This window comes from Suricata suricatta, chromosome 6 (assembly GCF_006229205.1).
Source record: "Suricata suricatta isolate VVHF042 chromosome 6, meerkat_22Aug2017_6uvM2_HiC, whole genome shotgun sequence".
In the NCBI taxonomy this organism is placed as follows: Eukaryota; Metazoa; Chordata; class Mammalia; order Carnivora; family Herpestidae; genus Suricata; species Suricata suricatta.
Window position 1 is genome coordinate 84269986 of NC_043705.1, and position 27592 is coordinate 84297577.

The following is a 27592-nucleotide window of genomic DNA, read 5'->3' on the forward strand; positions in this document are numbered from 1 at the left end:
AATTACATTTGACACAACACATTATGTGTTTGAAGTATAGAACATGTTTATTGGAAGCATATATGTATTATGATTATCATTGTGGTGAAAACTGGCACCTCTATAATGTCACATGATTGCCATTTCCTTTTTGTGGTGGGAACAACCAAAGTGTAGTCTCTTTTCAATTGTGATGAATATAATACAATTTTATTGTCTATATGCTATATGCTGTGCATTGGATTTCCAGGACTTAATTAACTACTGGTTGAACATTTGGGCCCTTTAATAAAATCTCTCCTGCTTCCCACACCCCAGCACACAGTATCCACTATTTTATTCTTGGCTTTTATAAGTTTGGCTCTTTCAGATTCCACATGTAGGTGATATCATACAGTATTTGTCTTTCATGGTCTGACTTATCTCACTTAGTATAATGCCTTCAAATTCCATCCATGTTGTCACAGAATGCAGGATTTCCTCTGTCTTGTGCCTGATTAATCGTGGCACCTGGGTGACTCAGTCAGCTGAGCGTCTGACCCTTAGTTTTGGCTCAGGTCATGATCTCAGAGTTGTGGGTTCAAGCCCTGCATGGGGCTACACACTGAGCATGAAGCCTGCTTAAAATCTCTCTCTCTCTCTTTCTCCCCCTCTGCCCCCACCCCCACTCACATTCTCCCTCTCTCTCTAAAATAAATAAATAAATAAAATTTAAAATATTCCATTGTATCTATAATTTATTTATGTTTATTTATTATAGAGACAGAAACAGAGCATGAGTGGGGGAGGGGCAAGAAGGAGGGAGACACAGAATCTGAAGCAGGCTCCAGGCTCTGAGCTGTCAGCACAGAGCCCGACGCAGGGCTTGAACCCACGAACCGTGAGATGATGACCTGAACCGAAGTTGGATACTTAACCGACGGAGCCATCCAGGCCCCCTCCCCATTGTATCTATATACTACAACTTCTTTGTCCATTTATCTGTTGATTGACACTTGGATCGTTCCCATGTCTGGGCTATTGTGAATGGTGCAATAAACATAGGAGTGCATTTTTTAAAAGGCATAGAATGGCTGGATGGATTAAAAAAAAAAAATAAGCAAGATCTGACTATATCCTGCCTACAAGAGATTAACTTCAGCTTTAAGGACACTCATAGATTCAAGGTGAAGGAATAGAAAAAGATATTCCATGCAAGTGGAAACCAAAAGAGAGCAAGGTTAACTATGTTTACATTAAAAAAAAAAATAGACGTAAGCCAAAAGCTGTAACAAGAGACAAGGAAGATCATTATATAATGATAAAAGGATCCCTCTGGAACATATAATAATTGTAAATATATATGTACTCAACATTAGGGCACTTAAATACGCTAGGCAAATGCTAACTGACCTGAAAGGAGAAATAGACACCACCCCACTTTCAACAAAAGGTAGCTCATTCAGACAGAAAATCAATAAGGAAACACAATAAGGACTTGAACTATACTTTAGTACAAATATACCTAACAAATACATATAGAACATTCCTTCTAACAGCAGCAGAATGCACGCTGGAACATTCTTCACGATAGAGCATAATTAGTCACAAACAGGTCTCAACAAATTTAAGAAGACTGAATTGCACCAAGTATCTTTTCCAACCACAATGGCATGAAACTAGCAGTCAGTATCAGGAGGAAAACTAGAACATTCACAAATATGTGGAAAGGAAACAACATACTCCTGAACAACCAATGGATCAAGAAGAAATCAAAAGGAAATAAAAAATAACTTGAAACAAATTAAAATAGAAACACAATTACCAAAATGTGTGGGACACATTAAAACAAACTCAAAGAGTTGGGCCTTACGTGTAAAACAATAGTAAAAAATACACTAAAAAATTTCATCTGTGAACTTATATTAGTTGACACCAAGGAACCACTGTTAATTTTGTTAACCATAAAAATGGGATTACAGTTATTTTTTAAAAGGTCATATTTTTAAAAGATGTATATGTCAAAGTATTTAAAGGTGAAATGACAAAAATGTCTGAGATTGCCTTAAAACACAAAGAAAAGGTGACAAAGCAAATACAATACAATCTTGGTAATTATTCAGTCTAAAGACTGGGAATATGTGAGTCCACTGTTAAATTTCTGTACTTGCTAATGTTTGCAGATTTTCATAATAATTTAAAAGTGAGAAATGGGTGGAAGAATTAGACCTGGTCAAACACAACTCTTTGACCCTCCACCCACTCTTTTCCAGTTCCAGACACGTTCCTAGACAGCCTGCTCCACCTGTGACATTAGGGAACAGAAGAGTGTACACCAGACAGCTACATGTGCCTCCACGGAGGGAACCACCAACCTGGGCCTCCCAACTCGGTCTCTACCTCTTCCTGTGCCCCTGCTTGGCCTCCATGAGTCCCCAGAACTTTGAGCCAATGAAAAGTCAAGTCACCCCACCTTCTCTAGAGCCGCATCCCTTCTCTGTTCTACCTGAGGCTTCCTCAGGAATCAGTAGTCAAATCCTTCCATGCAGAGGCCGCTGAGACAACAAGAGGGCTAAGGGCTCAGCACCAACGCACCCTTACTTAATCTCACCTGCGCCTCCCCGGCTTGCCCCAGGCACTGGGAGAGAAGGGCAACTCCCCCAAATGGGAGGATGCCTGCCCTCGACTGGCCACCAGTCACTCAGGCCTCCAGCTGCCCCCCTTAACCTAAACAGAAAGAAGTAGAACAGAAAGCAGGCCCAGGAGGACTTGTCCTGGTGGGTGGTGGGTGAGGGCTATAGAGAAGAGAAAAGGAGGAGGAAGAAGGGAGTATCCTGTGGAAGGCAGATGGAGAAAGGCTTTCTGGTAGGGGCAGGGACATGGTGTACAGCAGAGGAGAGGAGAGACTGTTTCTCTGCCTGCCTTCCAGTCTTTTGTTAATTCTTAGAACAGACCTAGAGCTGATCAAGGGCATGACTCTAACTTTGACAACTGGACACAGATGAATAAGACTCTCTTTTAGGAGAGGAGCTTCCAGTGGGTGGGAGAGACACTCAAATAAACAGAACTATGCCCAGGGGCCATATTGGCCCGGGGGCAATGATGTGCTGTGGGCATCCAAGAGAAGCACAGTGATAACCCTTCACAGTAGAGTGGGCCCTGGAAATCTCCCAGGCCTACAGTAGAAGCAAAGAGTCATAGCCCAGAGCTTCCAGGGTAGTGCTGAGAAATATCCTCATGATATACCCTCATGGGAGGGTACTGAGACCAAACAGTGAGAATTTCAAAGGGACATCAAGGCAAAATTGCAGGGAGGAGGCTGTAGCATCAAGACACCCCAAACTCAGCTTAGGCTGTTTTAAAAAACTGAGTAAATTTGAAAATCTAATTGGCTTTATTCAATAATTCATGAATAGGGCAGCATCCCATCTAGCAGTTGAAAGGAACTCTAGGGAGCTATACAAAAATGGAAAGCTTTTATAGGCAGAAGAGGAAAAAGAGTGGATTATTTCAGTCAAATTCACCTTCCTTTATGGAAGGAAAGAGAATTATCAGGTGGGATCACCTCACTAGTACTTACCAGTTAAGATTACATTCCTGAGAGGGACAGAAACTGCAATTAGATTAGGTATTAAGTCTTGGTTTGCTAACATGGGGCTTAGCACAGTGACTCCATTGGGTCCTGCAGTTTCTTTTTTAACAGCACCAAGAGGCAAGGGAGAATGAGGGGTCCACAAGGGAGGGAGACAGGTTTCAGTTAAGCCAGGGAAAGGCTGTGAAGACTGCCCTTAGGATAGCATAGCCTGTAGGGAGAGGTGGAGAACACCAAGCACAGTGAGACAGGCCAGATAACCTGGAGAACTGGATTTAGAGGCTGAATTGGAAAACACCAAGGCTGAGAGCCCTGGGGGATCATGACTTCAAAAATTACAAGCCTCCAATAGCCTCATAAAGAGGTCTGGACCTTTCCAGGTCATAATGCTCCAGAGAGGCCCAAACCACAGGCAAGTAGACACAGACCCTGCAAGGGCCCTACACAGCACCGGGTGAGAGTGTCCCAGTTACCCTCCTAAGGGCACAGTCCCGTTGGAGAGCTCCATTTCCCCAGAGGCATCCAACCTGGACAGGTTTGTGGTATGATTTGAGAAGATGAGGTGGAGAGAAAAACCCAATGTTGATTTCAAATGGGAGCGCAGTTTGCCAAGTGTTGTACATTCATTGCTCCTTTATATAAAGTGGTTTTTCTGCCTGCCTATAAAACAACTGTTTGCTACCACATTATGGAGATGGCTGGATTTTCTCCAAATTCAGAAGCAATGTTTGGCATAGTTTGACTTAAAATATGAACTATATAATTCTTGAAATTTAGCCTTAAAGACATTGGAGCATTTCACATATTTTTACTATCATAAACTAAAATATGTATGGGGGGGTAGGTATTCCCGTACCGATTTTGAGCTAAATACAGAAATTTACATGTATTTATTTATCTTTTTAAGTTTGTTTGCGAGAAAGCATATACACAAGCTGGGGAAGGGCAGAGAGCAAGGGAGAGAGAGAATCTCAGGCAGGATCCATGATCTGTGCTGAGCCCAACATGGGACTCAATCCCACAACCATGAGATCATGACCTGAGCCAAAATCAAAAGTCAGATGCTCAACCAACTAAGCCACCCAGGTACCCCAGAAATTTACTTTATTTAATTTTGCCTTCATTTTAGAATCAGGGAGGGATTGGTAGGTCCCAATCTTCATTACTTCTTAAGTTTGCTCTTGGGAGTTCTCACATCAGAAGTACATATGAGATATGACTCCTCATAACTTCCTTTCTGCCTCTTCCCCAAACCCACCAAAAGCAGCAAAGCAAATAAGAAACAGCAACTCCCTATGTTTGATTAAGTGGAGTTAGAGGGAAAACCTCTAACACCAAACTCTAAAATAAATGAGAGAACGACTGATAAGGGCAGAGAACACCCGGCCATCCAGGGAGACCTTCAAGGCAGGGGCAGCACAGGACAGACCCATGCAGGTGGGTGACCCACCTAGAGCAGGGGCAGGGGTGTGGTGGACAACAAAACATCACATTTGACACAGTAGAGTAGAAGGAGACTCTGTGCTCAGAGAGATAAGAGACTGCATACAGCACCTGGCAAACCACTGCCTTGGCTAACATGGGGAGCAGAAAGGGGCTCTAGGGGAGGTAACAGCCCAAAACCGCAGCTCTTGATCAGCTCAGCAATAAAGAGGCTGGCAGCCTTAGGCACAAGTACCTGACGTCCCCATGAGATAGTACAAATACCTTGGCTTCTCCTCAACCCCATCCTGTGAAAACAGCTAATCCAAGAATTTGACCACAAAATGAATAGGCAAAGAATCTACAGTGGGAGAGGAGGGGACATGGTGGCAGGGAAGCAGACAGAGGATAAATAAAGGGGAAAGTGAAGGACATTTCTCAAAAATATTTTATCATAAAGAAGATAAGTATCATGAACAAAGATTTTCCCTAAGAACTCACAGAATATACTAAATGTATCACCACCTCTATTATGCAAGATCTCAAAGCCAAAATATAAGTACACTGTGAAGAAATGATAGGATAGCAGAAAGAAATGGAAAATAAATTTTCAAGCAGAGTTCAGGAAAAATAGAGAGGAATTTAATTATCACTGAAATAAAGGCTACACATAAGGCCAGGAGGAGGGGATGAGGAGTTGTGGATAATAAATAGGGACAGAAAGGAGAGGACTGAGAAAATTAAGAAAGATGAATTGAAAAAGAGCAAATAAGGAAAAAGGATTAAAGAAAAATGGTAGACAGAGCAAGGGATCCACTAGACACATAGTTGGAATCTCTGAAGAAGATAAGAGAAAGAAAGGAAATACTCAAAAGTGATTTTAAAATAGCAGGTAGGGGGCGCCTGGGTGGCTTAGTCAGTAGAGCGTCTGATTGTGGTTCAGGTCATGATCTCATGGTTTGTGGGTTCAGGCCCCAGGTCAGGCTCTGAGCTGTCAGCTTGCTTCAAATTCTGTCTCTGTCTCTCTCTCTCTCTCTCTGTGTCCCTCCTCCACTCATATGCTCTCTCTCTCTCTCTCAAAATAAAAATTTTAAAAAATTAAAAAATATATACATATATTTTATTTATATGAAAATATAAATATATATATTCCATATATTTATATGGGAATTTACAGTTGCCTCCCAGGTGTTTTATGTATCTCCACAGTAAAACTGGATGGGACAACAAGAAGAAAGTCACAGAAGAGAAGATCTCTGGGGTGGGGGTGGTACAGGGGCTAATTTAAGAATTATTAAAATACTAAATATAAAATAAAGAATATTTTTTAAAGAACCCCCTTTTATTTGAAACAAGTTATGGAAACAGTAGTAACTTAAGACTTAACTCACCAAATCAATCAGGAAATTTAGAAAGTTTAATTTATGAGAAACTTAAGACTTAACTCACCAAATCAATCAGGAAATTTAGAAAGTTTAATTTATGAGAAACTTAACCTCGGTCTTGTACAAACCAAAATATGGTGCTAACAGTATTTTTATATGGTAAACTACTTTTTAAACTTCCTAGCGTATACATAACAACTGAATGTTCTGGGGGTTTTGCTTTTTGCAGTTTTTTTAATGGTTAATTTTTAGAATTTCTCAAGTGAATCAAGGAGAGAGGAACAAAAAGAGTGAGAAGCACCTGGCATTAGACCAATATGAAACTGTCATTTTAAAAGCCTGCTTATATTTCCTCTGCAAGGGGAGAGAAGAAAATTTAAATATAGAAAAACAGAGTAAACCTCATTACAGCTGGTTCAGACAGTAACCTGGGTCCTTGACTATTTTCTCAAGCCATACAATTAGAAAGCCAGTCATTATTAGTCTCCAAGGTATGGAAATGAAGGAGTAGTGTGCTTCCTGCATTAAACAAAATTACCTTCTGATAAGCAAGAGGATCTTTTCATGAGAGTTCCTTTGCTTTTTGTTCTAAGATGTCTTTTTCTTTTTAAATTTAAATCCAAGTTAGTTAACATATAGTGTAATAATGATTTCAGAAATAGAATTTAGTGATGTATCACTTACATATGACACCCAGTGCTCATCTCAGCAAGTGGTCTCCTTAATGCCATCACCCATTTAGCCCATCCCCCATCCACCTCCCTTCCAGCAACCCTCAGTTTATTCTCTGTATTCAAGGGTCTCTTATGATTTGTCTCCCTCTCTGCTTTTATCTTATTTTTGCTTCCCTTCCCCATGTTCATCTATTGTGTTCCTTAAATTCCACATGAGTGAAATCATATAATACCTGTCTTTCTCTGACTTATTTCACTTAGCATAATACACTCTAGTTCGATCTAAGTTGTTGCAAATGGCAAGATTTCTTTTTTTTTTTTATTGCTGGGTAATATTCCATTGGTATATATACCACATCTTCTTTATCCATTCATTAGTCAATGGACATTTGGGCTCTTTCCATACTTTGGCTATTGTTCATAGTGCTGCTATAAACATTGGGGTGCATGTGCCCCTTCGAATCAACTTTTAACCCTTTGAATAAATACCTAGTAGTGCAATTGCTGGGTCATAAGGTAGTTCTATTTTTAATTTCTTTTCTGTTTTTTTATTTATTTTTGAGAGACAGAGAGAGACAGCGTGAGCAGGGGAGGGTCAGAGAGAGAGGGAGACTCAGAATCTGAAGACAGACTCTAGGCTCTGAGCTAGCTGTCAGCACAGAGCCTGACGCGGGGCTCAAACCCATGAACCATGAGATCATAACCTGAGCTGAAGTTGGACGTTTAACCGACTGAGCCACCCAGGTGCCCCTCTATTTTTAATTTTTTAAGGAACCTCCATACTGTTTTCCAGAGTGGCTGCACCAGTTTGCATTCCCACCAGCAGTGCAAAAGGGTTCCCCTTTCTCTGCATCCTTACCAACATCTGTTGTTTCCTGAGTTGTTATATTTAGCCATTCTGACAGGTGTGAAGTAGTATTTCTTTGTGGTTTTTGATTTGTATTTCCCTGACAGTGAGTGATGTTAAGCATTTTTTCATGTGTTAGTCATCTGGCTGTCCTCTTTGGAAAACTGTCCACTCATACCTTTTGTCCATTTCTTCACTGGATTATTTGTTTTTTGGGTGTTGAGTTTGATAAGTTTTTTATAGATTTTGGATACACAACACTTTATCTTATATGTCATTTACAAATAGTAAGATAAGTCTTAAATGAACAATCTTCTCAATGTCAAACTCTCCCCAAAATGGCCAGTGAAATTCCAACTGGTGAAATTGTACCAGATACAGAACTAAGTATACAAGTTGGTGGTATTACAGTGAGAAAACATGCTGTAAGTAGGTTTGACCTGAAACAGGCATAGTTTTAAATGAAAAAGAAGGCATGGAACTGAATGGTCCAAAAGGATGGTGCATGTGTAACTCTTATTTTTCTGGAGTGTGGCCAAAGGCCTATCAGTCATCACCTTCCAGGGCCAGGACACAACCTCTTAAGTTCAGGCAGACTAAACTGAACAAAATAGTTCTCAGGGACATAAGGACAAGATCAAAGAAGAAATTCTTACAAGATTTTTAAATAATGACCTGGGGCACCTGGATGGCTCAGTTGGTTGAGCGTCTAACTCTTGATTTAGGCTCAGGTCATGATCCCAGGGTTATGGTATCAAGCCCTGAATCACTCTATGCTGAGCTCAAAGCCTGCTCGGGATTTTCTCTCTCCCTCTCTCTCTGTCCCTTCCCTGCTTGCACGTGCACATGTGTGTTCTCTTTTTCTCTCTCTCAAAATAAACAAGCCAACAAATAAATGTTTAAAATAAATAAATAAAATAAAATGATGATCTAAAACAAATTGAGTCCAGAAGACGAAAGGGCAGCTGGAGAAAAGACTTATCTGATTTATGCCCATCTTTCTCTATAGAATTTTCATCTTCAAGGAATACAGGTGCTGGTGAGGATGTGGAGAAAAGGGAACCCTTGCACACTGTTGGTAGGAATGCAAAATCAGTGACGCCACTATGAAAAAGCATGGAGGTTTCTCAAAAAATTAAAAATAGAACTATCACTGATCCAGCAATCCTACCACAGGGTATTTATCTGAAGAAAACAAAATCATCATCTCAAAAAGATATCTGCACCCCCATGTTCACGGCAGCATTATTTACAATAGCCAAGACATGGAAACAACCTAAGTGTCCATCAGTGGATGAATGGATAAAGATGTGGCATAACCATACAATGGATCATTATTCAGCCATAAAAAAGAAGCAAATTTTGTGACAACATGGATGGACCTAGAAGGCATTATGCTAAGTAAAATAAGTCAGACAGAGAAAGGCAAATACCGTATGATCCCACTTACGTGTAGTATCTATAAATAAATAAATAAGAACTCATAGATAGCAGAGAACAGATTGGCAGTTGCCAGAGGCAGGGAACAGGGATGGGCAAAATGGGTCTGAAGGTGGTCAAAAGGTACAAACTTCTAGTTCTCAGATAAACAAGTCCTGGGGACAGATGTACAGCATGGTGACTATAGTTAACACTGTATTGTATATTTGGAAGTTGCCAGGAGAGTCGATCTTAAAAGTTCTCCTCACGAGAGAGGCACCTCGGTGACTCAGTTGGTTAAGCAACTGACTCTTAATTTTGGCTCACTCAGGTCATGATCTCACAGTTTGTGGGACTGAACCCCACATTGGGCTCTGCACTGACACCATGGAGCCTGCTAGAGATTCTCTCTCACTCCCTCTCAGTTCCTCTCTTGCTTGCATTCTCTCTCTCTCTCTCTCTCACACAACAAACTTTAAAAAAAGTTCTCATCACAAGAAAAAAATTTCTAACTATGTGTGGTGATGAATGTTAACTGGTACAGTCATGGTGATCATTTTGCAATACATATTTCAAATCACTATGTTGTTCATCTAAAACTAATACAATATTATACATCAATTATATCAATAAAAGAATTTTCATGTTATATAAAATTCTCAAGACACCAGACAGACAGATAGACCATAGAATAAGTGTTAGGAGCACTTGAGTGGCTCAGTCGGTTAAGCATAGGACTTCAGGTCAGGCATGATTTCATGGTTCCTGGGTTTGAGCCTTGCTTCGGGCTCTGTGCTAACAGCTCACAGCCTGGAGCCTTACTTCAGATTCTGTCTCTCTCTCACTCTCTCTCTCTCTCTCTGTCTCTCTCTCTCTCTCTCTGCCCCTCCTCTACTCATGCTCTGTCTCTCTCTCTCTCTCTCTCAACAATAAATAAACATTTAAAAAAAATTTTTTTAAAGAGTGTTAGAAGGCTAGAAAGCAATTTTACGAAGGAACGATACAAATCACATCAGACAACCAAAACAATCTCAAGAGCCCTTATTGCTAGTAAAACAAAAGAAACTCAATGCCAAAGGGTTTCAATAAAATATCAGATCTCAGTTCAGCATGAGGTTGCCTCCAGTCCATGGACAGGGTGACACCTCAAGCAGGCAGAGACACAGGGATTCCATATGTGCATGCTATTTCTTACTCAGGTGGTCCAAAGTAGTGAGGGCTCTACTGAATCTTGGTAAATCCCCACTTCTGTCAATGTCCTCCAGCCAAAGACCACCAGGAGCTCACTTGCAATTGAACAAGCGGGGATTACTTCTTGTTGCTGTTAGGAAAAGCACACACCACAGGGGAACCATGAAGTATCTCAGTAAGAAGGGGTTGAAAATAATTTATTATGAGATATGGGTACATAGTAGGTGTTGGAAGGAAGGTTAAAGGAAATGGGGCTTTGCTCTGGACGGGATGCTGTCAGCAAGCAGGGGTAATTCTATGATTGGGCATTTCAACATGTATTATGTATAAGGCAGGAGGAACAAAAGAGAGCTATGGTGAGACTGGTAAAGAAGCAGCAGTCACTCACATGAGCCAGGACAGGAGTTACTTGGTCACTTTTGGAGCTCTGGACAATGCTCACATTTTTGTTTGTGGTCAAACCTGATTATTGGGTAGCATCTTGTTTTCTCGGCCTTGTCTAATACTGACGTTCATGAAATTGATCAGGTTCAACAAAACACCAAGGGCTAACTTTGAGTGCCAGGCCAGCACCCGGATGTGAAGGGCTGTTTTTCTCTTTCTCACAGTCTGATTTTAAAAAATGGTATGTAAATAATTGCCCAGTTATTATTGTTAGTAAATTAACTGATTGAGCAAATTTGAAATAAAACGAAAACATCTGCGGTATGATTCCACTTATATAAGTAACCTAGAATAGTCAAATTCTTAGAGACAAAGGGTAGGAAAATGATTACTGGAGCTGAAAGGAAGGGAGAATGGGGAACTATTATTTGATGGCGACAGAGTTTCAGTTTTGTAAGATTAAAAATTTCTGGAGATGGATGACGGATGGGTGCATAACAATCTGAATGCACTTAATGCCCTGAACTATACACTTAAAAACGGTTAAAGTGGTACACTTATATTATGCACATTTGGCCACAACTTAAATTTTTAAAATATTTATTTCTGAGATAGAGAGACAGAGACAGAGTGTGAGCAGGGTAGGGGCAGAGAGAGAGAGGGAGACACAGAATCAGAAGCAGACTCCAAGCTCTGTGCTGTCAGTCCAGACCCGATGCAGAGCTCGAACCCACGAACCATGAGATTATGACCTGAGCCAAAGTTGGACGCTTAACTGACTGAGCCACCCAGGCATCCCGGTCACAATCTACAGAATAAAAAATCGGGCCACCTGAGTGGCTCAGTAGGTTAAGTGCCTAACTTTATTTGGAATCTTCTGTCTAAACCCAAGAAAATGTACTACCACAGGGGTTGAAGACACAGACTGCCCTTGAATGTAGCTGGAATAATTCCAAACTGTTACAGTGGACAAGAGGATTGTGGGAGCGGGGCGGGCAGGGCAGAGTGGCTGTGATTGTGACGCTGTAGCTGGGAGTTCTCTCAATTAACTTCCATGTAGAGCCTAGTATTTATGTTCATTAAAAGATAAGCAATACACATATGCTGATTTGAAGCACAGACATATATAATTATAACTCATCAATAACCACAGCAATTGTTTAGAACTTAGATCTGCAGGAGATTTTTTTCAGGGATTAGTACTTTATGTGACATTGTTTAGAATTGCCAGCATGGTGATGATAAAAGCCAGACCAACTTATAACTGGTGTTGTTTTAAAATTATCTGCAGGGGTGCCTGGGTGGCGCAGTCGGTTGAGCGTCCAACCCTTGATTTTGGCTAAGGTCACGATCTCACAGTTCATGGCTTCGAGCCCAGCACTGTCAATCCAAAGACTGCTTGGGATTCTCTCTCTCCCCTTCTCTCTGACCTGCCCTCTCTCTCTCAAAATAAATAAACATTTTAAAAGAAAAAGGAGGAGGAGGAGGAAAAAAGAAAGAAAATGCCCCCTCCATGATCCAAGCTCTGTGAAAAGCTACCTTGGATGTGGAAATCCTCAGCCTTGGAGGACCAGGCTAGAAGTGAAGGACATTTTACCACAAGGTGCTCTCTAAGATTTCTGAAGGGAGGTTGTCATCCTTGTAACTAACTGCAAAGACTTATCTACAGAAAAGAATGTAGCCAGATTAGCTTCCTCTCATCTCATCAAGGGATGTACCACCTCTGGGATAGAAAATGAGAGTGGGCTTTGGAACAGAGGAAAAGAAGTGCCCCAAATTCAAGTGGTCCAGCCCAAATCAGAGTCTCTGGAGGCTCTAATGAAGAAGAACTGCTTCTCTCCTCAAGAAGATGGCCAGGGTGAGCCAAATTCCTGGACCCACTGCTCTCTCCCTCCCAGAGCCACAGCGATAACCATCTGAGCGATAGTGGCAGAGACCCAGCATTCTGAAGGTCTAAAGGCATTCTAGCTACACCAGAACAGACTTCCCCACCCCTAGTGTACTCTGGCCATGCAGTGGGGCTCTAAAAGTAACAATAGCCAGAGAAATCAAGGTGCTTCTGGAGATTCCTCAAGCTTTCCAGGGTCCTATCCTGTAAACACCTTCACCCAAAACTGATCATGGTGACCAAGTTGTGGAACTACCATGGGAAGGAAGACATTCTTGAGATGGTGAGTAGGTCCCCAAGGCAATTAATAGGAACAGTAAAAGACACACAACTTTTTGTTGGGCGGGAGGGGGATGGGGAGGAATCTAAGCTTTTCCTATCAGCATGATGTCATCCATTTAGTAGATCAGTATGACACCATGTAGGTCAAGGTTGTTGTGCACTAAGTTGTTGCCTAGAGACTGGATATATCCTGTGGTATCATGGGGTTAGGTATGAACTCCATCTCCTAAAGTTCATTTACTCATTGTTGCTCATAGGCTTTCAAGGCTCCCTTGCTACAAGATGTGCCTCTTTCTCTCAACCCTGAAGATGCCTCTTCCTTCTTCTCAAACTGAATGTGTCTACATTTCATATAATACTTTGTGTTTGGAGTGGAGGTTCCTCTTCTTTTCTCCTCCATCTTGATAATCCAAGGATGCATGAAACAGCAGCCCTGTGGCAGCCAGCCTCCAAGATGACCCCTAATGGTTCTTCCTTGCTGGTATTCATGGTCCTGTGTAGTCCCTTTTCACACTGAACAGTGTTGATCTGTGCAACCAATAGGATGCTGCAGAAATGAGAACATGTGACTTCCAAGGCTGGGTCATAAAGGCATTGTACTTCTGCCTTGCTATCACTTGGATCACTTACCTGAGGGAAACCAGCCACCAAGTCAAGAGGACATTTCACTAGCCTTGTGAAGAGGCCCAGATGGTAAAGAACCAAAGCTCCTTCCAACAGCCAGGTGATGAGCCATCTTGGCTCCATCTTGGGAGAAGATCTTCCAGCCCCATCATAGCCTTCATATGATGTGGCCCTGAGTGACATCTTGACTGCACCTCATGATAGACTCTGGGCCAGAATACCCAGCTAAGCTACTCCAAATCCCTGACCCACAGAGAAATGATGTGAGATAACATCTATTTTTGTTTTAAGCCACTAAGGTTTGGTATAACTTGTTATTAAATAGTCCTCCTTGCCAACTGACTACTCTGAAGAAGCCACTTTCTTACAGGCCAACTTTTAACTGGTGTTGTTATTTTTAAATTCTCTGCAGACACGCCCCTTATTGCCTGCATCCTGGGTAGAAGCTTTCATCACATACCCACTGTGTGGCTACCTGGAAGCCACCCTGAATTAACTACTTGTCAAGAAGCTAAAGTCATGGGCATTGTGGATATGAGCAATGTAGGATTCTCACTCCCCACAGACTCGGGTCCCTGGGTGTGGGCTCCAAGCCCATTGGATCTTACATCTCTAGTCCTCTCATCTGCTGTCCGCACTTGAAGCCAAGAAATAACAGTGAGACTAGGGAGTGAGAGAGCAGGCTGCCTCCTGAAGACTCCCCGTCCATACTCTGCCCTAATCTGAGTGGTTTCCTACCACAAACATGTATTTTCAGGAGTGCAGATGAGACTCCTCCTCATTTCCAGGGATGTAGAAGAATTCTTCCTATTACTTCAGTTTGACTATTTCTGTGTCTGCAGAGAATTTGAAAACAATAAAACAGGTCAAAAGCAGACATGGAATGCCACTTTAGAAAAGGAAATTATTAAAATCCAGAATTACATTATCATACTATTAGAAAATTGTCTCTACCGCAGTGGGTGGCAGGGACTGGAGGGACAAACTTAAGAGTCAGAATGAAATACAGTGGAGCTATTTTTGTCCGACAGAATGGTGATGACCTCATTGTTGCTTCCATGATAAATCCCTGTATTAGCCAACTTCTGACAGGGAAGACTATATTAGTTATCACAGTAATTCAATATGGCCTGGTCTTTAATTCTCTCTTGGCCAAGATCTTTTTGGGACACTTTTGTTTACAAACATCCTACTATATATGCCAGGCTCTGTGCTGAAGGGAGCAGAATACGCCATCCCCAAAACATGCCTCTTTGGCATAAGGATTATTGAGCTAAAGTCACTTGAAAAACAGCAGGTACAAGAAAGGAATTCTGACCTTCCCTTTACTTCCTGAAAGCAGGAGCTAAAACTCCCATGTGAAAGATGGTCTCTCTATACTAGGAGTAGAGAAATGTTATTATCACCAGAAACAGGGAGCTGAGGCCAAGAGGTATCTGTACAAATAGATTTTGTTAAAATAATTCTTATCTTTAGTCTCACCATTTTAGTTACTTTCCCACAATTCTCTCTCTTTGTTCAACCTACTATATAAACACTTAGGCCTGGCCACTTCTGTGGGTCTTCATTTTCTTGTAGGGGCTCCCATGCACATGTGAAAATCTATATACTTATTAATCTGTCCTGTGTCAATTTAGTTCTGTGGCCCAGCTGGAGACCCAAAAAGGATGGAGGTGAAGTTTTGCCTCCCTAGAGTGCTAAGGTCTTGGTTTATATGTCACAATCTCATGAGACACTAGTTTTATCCCCATTCTCTATATGATAAGACTGAGTCTCAGAGAAATCGAGGCCTTTCTTGATGTCACATAGCCAGTAAGTGGTGGCGCTTGGACTGAAATCCAAGTCTGTTTGAGTCCCAAGCCTACAATTTACAGAAGAGTGAGTCACAGATGGCTTCAAGGAAGAGACCTTTGGACTGGTCCTTGAATGGTCAGTACAAGTTTATCAGATCCAAGAGGAGTAAAGGAGAGAATATGGTGTTGAGCACATCAAGGTTGTAAGATGGGGTTGAAAGGCTGAAACCCAGGGTTCAAGGAAAAACAGTGGTGAAGATAGAGGCACTATAGGCAAAAGCCAGCTCATGATAGCCCCCAAATAAAAGGCTTGGGGACTTGTAACTTACCCTGTGGGGGCTGGGGGACTCCTGGGTGGTCCTAAGCTGGGGAGACATAGTCAGACTTGGTATTTCAAGACAATCTGGGGACAGCATGGAGGCTGAATTGGAGCAGCAGTTTTCATGATGGGTGTGGATCAAAATCATCCAGCCTGCTTGTAAAACACACCTGGAACCCATACTCAAAGAGTGTGATTCAACTGGGCTGGAGAGAGGCCCAGGGATCTGCATTTTAATATTTTCCAAGTGATTCTGATGTGAATCATCACTTGAAGAAACACCAGTAATCCAGAAGGAGAGAAGCAAAAAGGAGACTAATTAGGAGGTTGTTACCAGAGACAAGTGATGAGTCCTGAACTCCAACAACGGTAAGGAAAATGAAAACAGCCTTACTGCTATGGCAGGATAATGTTTTTATAACGTGACCCTTTGTTTGTCTTTTTTCTAGTAATTCATCCCCCAGCCCCTTTCAAATAGCTAGTCCAGGATATGATCATCGCCCCCCAAGAGTGGGATGTGACAAGACAGAAAAAAGTCATTCTGGTATGATGTATTGGGCATGTTTCATATAATACAGGAGCTGGGGGATGGGGGTGGTTTTAGATGAATCAAGATTGGCCATGAGTTGATAACTGTGGGAGCTGAGTGATGGCTGCAAGGGATTCATTATAGAAATCTGTCTACATTTGTCTGTTGTTGGTGTTTTCTTAGTCTTATTTTTAAAATGTTAAGTATTACTGGATTTGATTTCAAAAAGCACTTAGGGACAAGGAGAGAAAGCTCAGACGTAGCTGGAAAGTTCTAAGAAAATCATGAGCAAGAGGAGGCAGGGAGAACTGGCCCAGGAGAAGAGGCTCTGCCTACAGGATACTTTTTGACTGAGAGAAAAACTCATCTGATTAATGTATTTGGGAAGAATACAGTGCATGCTCTGCTCAGCTCTGCTCTTGTTCCTCTTAGGATCTGCCGCATCCACTGCCCCTTCAGGGGCTCTGGGAGGGAGGCCCACTCAGCCAAGCACTGCCATGACTGCGGGACGGGGGGGCAGTGTGTGCACAGCTCAGGGGTTCAGTTGCCCACACTGAGCAAAATGCTCCACCATGGCCTTTGTCAGCAGTAAGGCAATGTCCTGGCCTTCACCGCCTCTCCTTTGTTTCATTCTGTAGTATGTTTAGAACCATAGTCAGGAAGACAGTGCCACCTATTGGGGGTCCTCTAGAGACCCCAAAACAAGAGCTTCTGAGGTCTGGAGAAAAGGGAGTGCAGAAGAGGATGATGGAGGGAAGCGATGAGAGTACACAGGGACTGGAGTACAAGACAGAAAACCCAGGAGTAGAGAGGAACTTTACCCTGGGAAGCAGCAACACCTGTCATAGAGAAGGCTCCAAGGCACGTCTAGGCAAAAAAGGGCCTTAGCTAACCTCAGCAAGATTCCCACGGCAAGAGTAGCCCGCGGCAGGAAGAGAGCTGGAGTGCCTAGCAGATGTGAGTGAGAACAGCCAGGTCTCAGCAGCAACCAGCAGAACCAATGACATTTCCATGAATGTCTGTGTAGACAGATGACATTGAGAACTAGATCCCCCAACACACACACACACACACACACACACACACACACACACACACACACACACTTACACACTTACACCCAAGTATTAGATAAGGCTCTAGGACCCTAAACACAACCTCCAGGAAAGGGGTAAAACCCTCAATTAGCTGAGATTAAGTTTCTGCCACTTCAACAGAATGGGAGTTCAAAATAGAAATTAAGTTGAGTTATAAAAAATACTTTAATTATATTTCTTGCACAGGTGAATTTATGAACAGATTCCTCCTTGCTGAAATGGATGTTTTGAAAGCAGAATCAACAAGACTTGGAGGTCATATGGATGATGGGGTGGTGAGGAGGAGAAAGTTTCTTCTCCCTTTAAGAGATTTATTTCCCAAACACCCCAGGCTAGTCTGCAAAGTTCTCCTTCCTCCCCCTGGTGTTCTCCTCTCATGGCCTTGTAACAGGTTCAATTGTTCTTACCCACTCAATTAATGATTAGGAACAACAACCAGTTGCTCTAATAAATCAACCTACTTAAAGACATTTTCTATTTACTACCTAGAAAAAACATGTTAGAATTGTACCATTCAGACTGTATTAGAGTCACTGTAACAGTGGGGCTTCTAGGGCCTGAAAAAGGTCAGAGGAACACACTTCCCCTCCCAGAGTGCCTCATCTGGACTCCCCTGTTTCATTCTTCCCTTGTGCCTAGGCTCCACCACCCTCACAGAAGGTCTAAATCTCACCCTAGGTTTCAAGATCTTTCACACTGGACCCTAGCTCTCATCCTCTCCAGCCTTATTTCTTCTCTAAACCTCCTTTCTCTCTTGGGGTAAGTGGGGAGAGCCAGCCTCAGACTGTCCTGCCCAAAGGTGCGAGCCCATTCTCAAGTCTAGAGGGAGGAGGGTTGAAGGAGAGGGAAGAAGAATTGGCTACCTCCCTCAAAAAGTGCTAAGGAAGTCCTTAGTTAGCCTGAGGCCCAACTACAGGACTCAAGGGGAGGAAGGGGCCCTGATCTGCTTTCCTTTGGTGGAACCACTTCTTCCCAGAAGTGGCCAGGATGAGGATGGTGAGCTGGGTGACGCTCAGTAACTGCTCATGTGATAATCTACTTTGCACTGTCCTTAAAATGTCCCCTCTTCTTCACTCAAGCAATTAGTTCTGTACCCACCACATTGGGTAGGAGGGAAAGTAAATCACAAGGTAGAACTGGCAAACCATCCTGGATTTTGTATTCCATGCCCAAGCCCTTACAGACCTGAGTGATGAAGTCAGTCGCCCTCAAACTTTTGATTGCTTGAAAGCAGTTTGAAAAATTACACAGTCTCTTACATGGGACCTGTAAAATAAATTGTAATACTCAGTGCAAAATGAAAATGTAGGCCCCTTACTCAAATCTTAAGAATTTCAAGGAGATTGGGGCATCTGGATGATTCAATTGGTTAAGGGTCTGACTTCAGCCCAGATCATGATCTCGCATTTCGTCAGGCTCTGGGCTGACAGCTCGGAACCTGGAGCCTGCTTCGGATCCTGTCTTTCCCTCTCTCTCTACTCCTCCTCCACTTGCAGCTCTGTCTTCAAAACTGAATAAACACTTTTTAAAAAAGATTTTAAAGGGAATTAAAGAGTAGGTTATCATGATGAGCACTGAGTAATGTACAGAATTGTTGAGTCACTATATTGTACACTGAAACTAATATCAAACTGTATGTCAATTATAGTGGAATTAAAAATCTTAATAAAATTTAAAAGATTTTTCAAGAAGACAAAGGCAAGGCATTAAGCCAAGCTCACAGCCCTTCTGAAAGTGACATCCTGAGTGGCTGCACAGGCTGTGTGCATGTAGGTATCTAGACCTGCTTTCATACATTTTTGAGTTAGCATGTAAAAATATGTATATATAAATTCAGAGTTGCAGAAGATGTAGCTCCGGTATACATATACTTGATTTAAAAATATTTTCTCCCAGGGGCACCTGGGTGGCTCAGTTGATTAGCGTCCAATTAGCTCATGTCTTGATCTCACAGCTCATGGGTTTGGGCCCCACGTCAGGTTCTGAGCTGACAGCTTGCTCAGAGCCTGGAGCCTGCTTCAGATTCTGTGTCTCCTTCTCTCTCTGCCCCTCCCCCATCCACATTCTATCTCTCTCAGTCTCTCAAATATAAATAAATGTAAAAAAATTTTTTTCAGATATTTTCTTCCAGTTCTCAGAGTGGCATAATAAGCTAATGTAATGTACAAGAAATGTTTGTTGTGACTTCTCATCACTGTTGAATGGATAAGCTCACTATGGCACTTGCATACAGTGGACCACCACTCAGCAGGGAGAATGGATGGGCTATGGATACATACCACAACATGGATGAGTCATGAAATAATTATGCTGAGGGAGAGAACTCAGGCAAAACAGTTCATAATATATGAAATGGAAAATATACATAGAAATAGCAGATCAGCAGCTGCCCGGGAAGAGGGGATGGATTACAATCAGGTGGAGCCATATGGCTAGCATCTCACCAAGAGAATGTGAGTAAAAATGATGTATAGTCATTTCTGGGTATTGCTCATAAAAACTTCCCATGCAACCCTCACTCTATCTTCTTCCCTATCCTCCAGTTGAATGGAGAGAACCTAGATGAAGGGACAGCCACAGGATTGGAGGAGACTGGATCCCTGAATAAGTGCATGAAGCAAATCCCCTTTGACTGGCACTGGACTATGACGTGAAAAAGAACTAAACTATTATGGCATTAAATCCCTAACATCTTGGAATGGTTTGTTACAGCAGGTGGCCAAACCTAATACACAGTCCAATGCAATCTCTACCAGAAGATAGTAGCCAGTCTTCTCAAAATAAGGATACACACTGGGGGTTTAGGCTGGTGTCTTTTTTTTTTTTTTCTTAACATTTATTTTTGCAAGACAGAGAAAAACAGATCATGAGTAGGGTAAGGGCAGAGAGAGAGGAACACACAGAATCAGAAGCTGGCTCCAGGCTCTGAGATTCCAGCACAGAGCCCAATGTGGGGCTCAAACCCATGAACTGTGAGATCATGACCTGAGCCGAAGTCGGACGCTCAACCAAGCCACCCAGGCGCCCCTTAGGCTGGTGTCTTGACCAGAGGACTCAGCACATATTATGGGAGGCCAGCTGTGGGAGGGAGCAGTCCATGTTGCCGGGCCAATTTTGTCATAAACCCACTGAGAAAATCCCAAAATGGCTAGGGATGGGGATTGCCTGAGAGTCACAGAAGGTGTCATACTGCCTACCAGGTAGAATAGGCTCTTCCATAGTGAGGCCCTTTTGGTGAATGTCCACCTGAGACACAAATCATTTTATGCTCTGAAGCTACTCTGGGCAGTTTGTGCACATTTATCTTGCTCAAGACTTACTGTCACTAACCTTTGGTGTTTCCATTCAAGTCTCTGACCACAGACCAAACCATTATCCAAAGCCAGAATCAGTATGCCTGTACTTCAGGGATTCTGGGCACGTTTCCCTTTTCTAGGTCCCTTGGGCCCTCTTGGAGGAAGTCTGAAAAACCCCAGTAATCCACTTCTGGCTGAAGCCAGCACACTGTGCAGAGCCATCCATAAAGTGGGGTTTAGATTTTTCTTCCTTAGTCAACTTATCATAAACAATTACCCATGAGACCATGAATATCAGTAGCAGGAGAAGAATGTAAACACCTTGCTCAGATGAGCCTTTAGAGCTTGCTTGGACCCAGGCCATGTATGTCACTCCTCTTGGTAATAGAGTGCTGCTGGCTGGGTAGATCAGATAACATGGTAGCTTAGGTCACCTGGTAACCTGGTATGCCATGGTCAGGAGGCAGTTTCACCAGACTCCTGGAGCAAGTCAGGAGCATCTCAAAAGGAGATGCTCTTTGCCGAAGGAGGGCGTAACTTTGTTCCAAAATTCAATGCCTGAATATAAAGACCAAAGGCAGGACTACTTATTCTGCAACCTGATCCAGGAAAATCTTCTCTCTTTGTATGGTCCCCGCTAAAGTTGACAGCTTTCAAGTGACCCAGTAATAGGTAAAAGTAATATACCTAAGTACAGTATATTTTACCATCCAAATCTAAAGAAGGCCACCAAGTATTGTACCTCTTTTATTAGTGATAGGGAGCATGATGTACAGCAACTTGTCTTTAATTTTATAGGGAATATCTCAACACACCCCAGACTCCTGGATAGTGCACTGAATGGACAGACCACTGTATATTTGTGAGATTTATTATCTGCCTTCTAGCACACACATCATGCTTACCAAGTCATCTAGGGTATCTCCTACTTTCTGTTCTCAAGGTCCATCAGAATGATGTCATCAGTGTCACAGTAGATCAGCCTGATAGCCAGTGGAATGGTGATTTGGTGAAAAATCCCTATAAAGCAAGTGTGTTCAGAGAGTGACATATTTCTGAAGCAAAACAGTAAAGCTTTACTGCTGCCCCTGACAGAGGAACACAAACTATTCCTGAGGTTTAGTATAGAAGAAAAAACACTTATTCGACCTACAGTTGTCTGTTAGAGGCCAACAACCACACCCACATGAGCCAAGAATGACCACTCTGAAAAAGCGCCTGCGACTGGAGTCCTTACCAGAATAAGTTTGTCATAATGCTCTGTCATTCTTCAAGACCATTTATCTTCTCCATCAATAAAGAAAATGCAGCATATGCATATATATACATATATATGAATGAAATACATATAAAAAAGTATTAAAATACATATATGTATAAAGTATATATATAATATATATAAATGAATATTATTCAACTTTAAAAAAGAAAAACATCCTGGGGTGGCTGAGTCAATTAAGCTCCCAACTCTTGATTTTGGCTCAGGTCACAATCTCATGGTTCCTGAGTTCCAGCCCTAGAGTGGGCTCTGCGCACACGCTCTATCTCTCTCAATAAATAAACTTTAAAAGAAGAAGGAGGAGGAGAAAGAGGATAAGAAGAAAATCCTACCATTTGCAACAACATGGATGAACCTGGAGGACATTTTGAAAAGTGAAATGAGCCAGTCACAAAAAGACAAATATTGCATAATCTCACTTATATGCGGAGTATTAAAAAAAAAAAGCTGAACCCATGATAACAGAGAGTAGGATAGTAGTTATCAGGGGTGTAGAGGAAAAGAGTTTTTTGTTGTTGTTGTTTTTAAGTAGAATGGTGGTTGCCAGAGGCTGCTGTGGGAGCGGAGAATAAGGAGTAATTATTTAACAAGTATAGAGTTTCAGTTTTGCAAGATGAAAAGAGTTCTGGAGATGGATGGTGATAACGGTTGCACACAATATGAACATACCCAATGCCACTGAATTATATGCTTAAAAATAGCTGAGATTAGGGGGTGCTTGGGTGGCTAAGTTGGTTAAGGATTCGACTTCATCAGGTCATGATCTCACCGTTAGGGAGTTCGAGCCCCACGTCTGGCTCTGTGCTGACAGCTCAGAGCTTGGGGCATGCTTCAGATTCTGTGTCTCCCTCCCTCTCTCTGCGTACCCCCCCCCCACATATCCTCTCTTAAAAATTTTAATGGCTAAAATCATTAAGTTTTATGTCAGGCATATTTTACCACAATAAAAATAAATAAATGAGAAAAATAGTATCTATCTTCTATTCTGTCCAAACTAAGAGGTCATGTTGATGTCAGGGGAATCATCCGGAAATCCTTCAATTCTCTGATGATGGCACTAATCCCTATAATGAGATGAAGCATTTTTCTATTTTCTTTTTCATTTTTGAGAGAGAGAGAGAGAAGGGCAGAGGGAGAGAGAAAGAGAATCCCAAGCAGGCTCCACATTCAGCGTGGAGTATGAGTCAGGAGCTTGATCCAGACCCTGGGACTGTGACCTGAGCAGAAATCAAGAGTCAATGCTCAACCAACTGAGGTACCCTGGCCACCTGAGAAGAAGTATTTTTCATTTAGGTTCCTGGGACTTAAGGAAAGCTCCAGGACCCTGTAGCACTTCTTCTCAAAATAGCCCTTGCTCCCATTAATTTAGGCTTACGTCATAATTCCACCTCCTTAATGATATCAAGAGCAATTCTACATATAACCACTACATAGTTTCAGGGTACCACTAGCCCCGGCATGAGAGAGATTGCACTCAAAATTTTTTCTAAAAATGTGCACCATGTGCATGTCTCATATATTCAGAAAGGAGGGGAAACTCATGTTAACAATTAAATACATGATTACATTTTTATTTTATTTATTTATTTTCAATTTTTTTATGTCTTTTATTTATTTTTAGAGACAGAGAGAGACAGCGCGAGCAAGGGAGGGTCAGAGAGAGAAGGGGACACAGAACCGAACCGGAAGCAGGCTCTAGGCTCTGAGCTAGCTGTCAGCACAGAGCCCAACGCGGGGCTCGAACCCACGAACTGTGAGATAATGACCCGAGCGGAAGGCGGCCGCTTAACCGACTGAGCCACCCAGGCGCCCCCATGATTACATTTTTTCCTATAATATTTTATTGTCAAATTGTTTTCCATATGATTACATTTTAAAGTGTTCCTTTGTGTACCACTCAAAATCCTCTTCTGCATGTAAAACCTTTGCGGAAACACTGACCTAGAATGTACCCCAGTCATTTTCATCCCATCACAATGGTTTTAGCTGTGTATTTAACGATCCACTTTCCCCACCAGGCTGCGGCAGGAGGGAGGTCTGAGCTCTGCTGTTCCAAGCAACGAACGCTGGACTCTCAGTTGACCATACTTTGCAAATAAAGAACCAGACCATTCCCTATTCCCTTTCACCTCAAACCATCCACGAGCCCATGAGTTCCGATTGGCTGATGTTGAGCAGCCACTTTGCCTTTTGTGGCCTCGATTTTCTCCGCTGCAAAATGGGAACGACCATACCTGCCTCCTCGTGTGAGTGCAAGAAGTCAGATGGTGGGTGTGAAAGTACTCTAGAAATTAATTAATTAGCTCATCCATTTAACAGGCAGTTATTACAGGCCCAGGGCCTTGCAGCACGGTTACCACAGCAACCACCCTTCCCTGGCATAGGTCGCATCCAGGGAGTGCACCAGGTTCTCACTCATACAGAACTTCAGGTGGTGACCTTATTCAAAATGGCGCAGACAGCCTCGGGAACTAGTGCGGCGGCGCAGCCGCCGCGCCCTATGACCTGCTGGCAGCAGCAGACGGGGGGAGCCGGGCGCCGCCATATTGGCTGTTGTCCTGCAAGGGGAGCGGCGGCGGTGGCGGCGGCGGCGGCGACGCGTGTGGAGCGAGGGATCGGCGCGAGCAGCGGCATGACTCGGAGGCGGAGCAGGCCGAGCGGCGGCGTGGGTCGGCGTGAGCGGGTGCGAGCCGCGGGGCAACAGAAGCCCCAGGCTCCCGAGCCCCCGCCGCCGCCGAGCCTGGAAGCAGTAGCGGGTTCAGGGCCCCTGGAGGCGCCCGCGGAGCCGGACCACCACGGCCACGGCCCCAGGGAGGAGGACGAGCCCAAGTTGGCGCCCGGACCGCAGGTAGGAGCGAGCGAGACGAGTCTGGCTGCTTCGGCACTTTCACCTCCCGGGAGTGGGGCCGGGGTGAGCTTGGGGATGGTCCATCCTCTCCCGGCTGGGGCTGAGGCTTACTCCCCCGAAGCGGGAGTGGAGGCTGGACCCTTCTCTCCAAGCCAAAGCTTGGCCCGTCCTGTCCTGTGACCAGGCTGCCTGCCCTCTCCCGCCGTCTCCGGGCTGGAGCAGTGGCTAGACCTTCTGGTCGAGTACCCACCCACACCGGGACTGGGCTCTGATCCTGAGGCCACAGCCCAGCTCTATGCCCTTCTCCCTCTGGGCCCACCTGCTCCACCACCTACCCACAGAGCACCCTGGGGCGCTGTGGCCCGGAAGGCTACAGCCTCTGCCCTCTCCCCCAACCCCGGGAACGGCCCCACCCTTCCCCCTCACCGCCTGCAGCCACTGCCCGCTCTGCAGCTGTGTGCCCCCTCTCCCTGCCCAGCAGAGCAGTTAGAGCAGACAGTCGGGCAGCCCAGAAGACTAGTGGGGCTCCTGCACTGAAGTGAAAACCTAGCAAAGCCTTCCCTTTCTTCCCTCTATACCCCTGACCCACAAGGTGGCCCACCTCAACCCTCAGATCTCTGGGTTTGGTGAATCCTGCTGAGAGTGAGCAGAAGTAGCAGGATTCCGCAAAGCTTCCAGCTTGCCTCCTGAAAGAAGGTCACTTTCTTTTCAGCAAAGGAGATAATGGGAGGTACCCTGCCAGTGTTCACTGAGAGCCCGGGGTGGCATGAGCCACAGTTGCTCTGGGAGGGTTGTGGCACCTGGGGCTGGGTGGCTCGCCCTAAGCTTGCTCTGACAAAAGAGTTTTGAGTTGGTCTTTTGGCTGAGCCTGCCAAGGAAGGCAGGCTCCTGCAGGAGTCTTGGAGGGTCGGATGCAGCGCCGGATGAGGATGAGGCGTGGCGGAAGATGCGTTTGGCTCTGCAGACACTGCGTCGGGCAGCAGGGGACTCTGGGAGGCTGGTGCAGCCAGAAGGCATGGCTCTTGACAGCCTTCTAGTAGAATCTCTGGAATTGTGCATGTGAGTGGGGATGTCATTTGGGGTATCATTGCCAGAAAGCCTTCCCTGACCTTCCCAATTGTGCCAGGTGCCCCCTTTGTGCACACAGCCCCCTGTGCTTCCCTTTGGTAGAACCCCCCCATTCTTCAGTGAGACATTCTGTTGATGTATCTGTTCCCGGCACTGCACTGTGAACTCCGCAGGGGCACAGACTATGTCATCTATCTCTGATCCTCCATGCCTAGCCCTGGGCCTTGCTGACACTGAGTAGAAATAACTAGGTAAATGAGAGAGAGAATGAATCCGTTGAGAACCTGTGCTATTGTAACCTAGTTTTGATGCTAGTCTCCTTTGTGTTTCAGATCACATTAAGATTTTTAATTAATGAAAATATCACCACTTATTGAGTGTCAGAAGCCCCACCTTCACCCCCACCCCCCAAACCCCCCACCCCCGGGGCTGAGACTGGTTCCAAAGGATGCAACTCCCCAGGTTGGACCCCACCCTTGCCTGGTCTGACTTTAGACCCTGAATCTGCTTCCCCATCTAGCTTTCCTTTTTCTCTAATCTGGGCCGCCCTGGGAATCCAAAAAGAGAGAGGTAGGATAGGGAGAGCCAGGGGAGCTGTTTTCTCTCCTTTCCATTCAGACCAGCAATACTTTAGGGTCCCCTGCCACTTAGGTTATAGTATTCATGGCCAAAATTTTGGAAAATAGCTTAACCATTTAGTTTTATTTAGGACACAGCTTTCCTAAGAGCTATAATCATCATTATCTACTCCACTGCCTGACCTGCAAATTCATTAATTTATTCATGCCAGACACATTATATACCACACTTCTAATCTTCCCACCACTCATGTTCTTTCCTCAGCATTTAGTGCAAATGTGATGAGTTAAATACTGGTTTAATTATTGGTCTACTTTTGCTACATAAACTCTGAGAGTGCAGGAACCATGTCAGTTACCGTTGTACCCCTATGCCTGGTGATTAACAAATGTTAATGAACTGAAGGATATAAATACTATTACACCGTTTTTCAGATGAAGAAACAAATGCTCATGTAACATAAGCCTAAGTAACTCCCACTGTAGGTCTCCGGTGCCTCCTGCTCCCCAAAAGGACACTTTGTGTACTATGTGGGATTTATAAGGGGTGTTTTTTGTTTTTTTGTTTTTTACTATAGCCACAAAGAGGTGAAACAAACTGGCAAACCCTTTTCTGATTGTACCCCTCTTTTTTGCTGGGGAGGGGGTTTCTGGATGCCAGAAGCAGGCTTTTGTGCCCTGGTGAAAAGCATCTGCTGAAAGGGCTGGAGTCCTTGTTCTGCCCCCTAGCGTGCCTTTGGTGAGGATCTCTGTCTCCCACTGCCGCTTACAGCTCTGTGTCCACAGAGTGGGTAGGTAAGATGAAACTCAGTGTCGCATGCCAAAGACAGCAAACAGGACCACTTTCAGTCCACAGATAGGTTCTAATGTCCCAGGTTACATATTGTTTTGGTTTTGTTTTAAGCTAATTTCTCAAAAACCAGAAGATTCCTACAAACTGGATTTGTGCCATTTCTTAAAACTCTAAAAATCTGGTGCCACTGGGCCCACATTTCTGCAAGGCAGTAATATAAAATCTTTGAGTAGTATCTGCCCCTGGTATGAAAGACACCCCGGTCTGTGCCAGGCCCTAGGCTAGCTGGGAATGCAGAAGTGAATCAGACTTGATCCCTGCCTACA

General features: G+C 43.7%; 1 protein-coding gene and 2 long non-coding RNA genes across 16 annotated transcripts in view; 2 read left to right on the forward strand and 1 right to left on the reverse strand.

Moving 5' to 3' along the window:
• The first annotated feature begins 13613 nt into the window (after positions 1 to 13613).
• Positions 13614 to 17826, forward strand: LOC115294745. Its single transcript, XR_003910116.1, has 3 exons — positions 13614 to 13929; positions 16228 to 16322; positions 17591 to 17826. It is a non-coding gene; the product is annotated as an uncharacterized LOC115294745 (long non-coding RNA).
• Positions 17827 to 18595: 769 nt separating this feature from the next.
• LOC115294746 lies at positions 18596 to 25806 on the reverse strand. Its single transcript, XR_003910117.1, has 3 exons — positions 25429 to 25806; positions 21606 to 21720; positions 18596 to 18670 (listed from the first exon to the last, which is right to left on the reverse strand). It is a non-coding gene; the product is annotated as an uncharacterized LOC115294746 (long non-coding RNA).
• FAM193B (family with sequence similarity 193 member B) overlaps positions 24517 to 27592 on the forward strand; it is a 32089-nt gene continuing 29013 nt past the window's right edge. For 10 of the 14 annotated variants that reach the window (XR_003910111.1, XR_003910112.1, XR_003910113.1 and 7 more), the window contains exon 1: positions 24517 to 24827. Coding sequence is in view for 6 of the 14 variants with exons in the window: in XM_029942722.1 (XP_029798582.1) it covers positions 24612 to 24827 (216 nt within the window). In the remaining 8 variants the exon portion in view is untranslated. Of the gene's footprint in view, positions 24828 to 25419; positions 25887 to 27592 lie in introns of all 14 variants that reach the window. The other 4 variants (XM_029942729.1, XM_029942730.1, XM_029942731.1 and 1 more) reach the window with 2 other exon arrangements.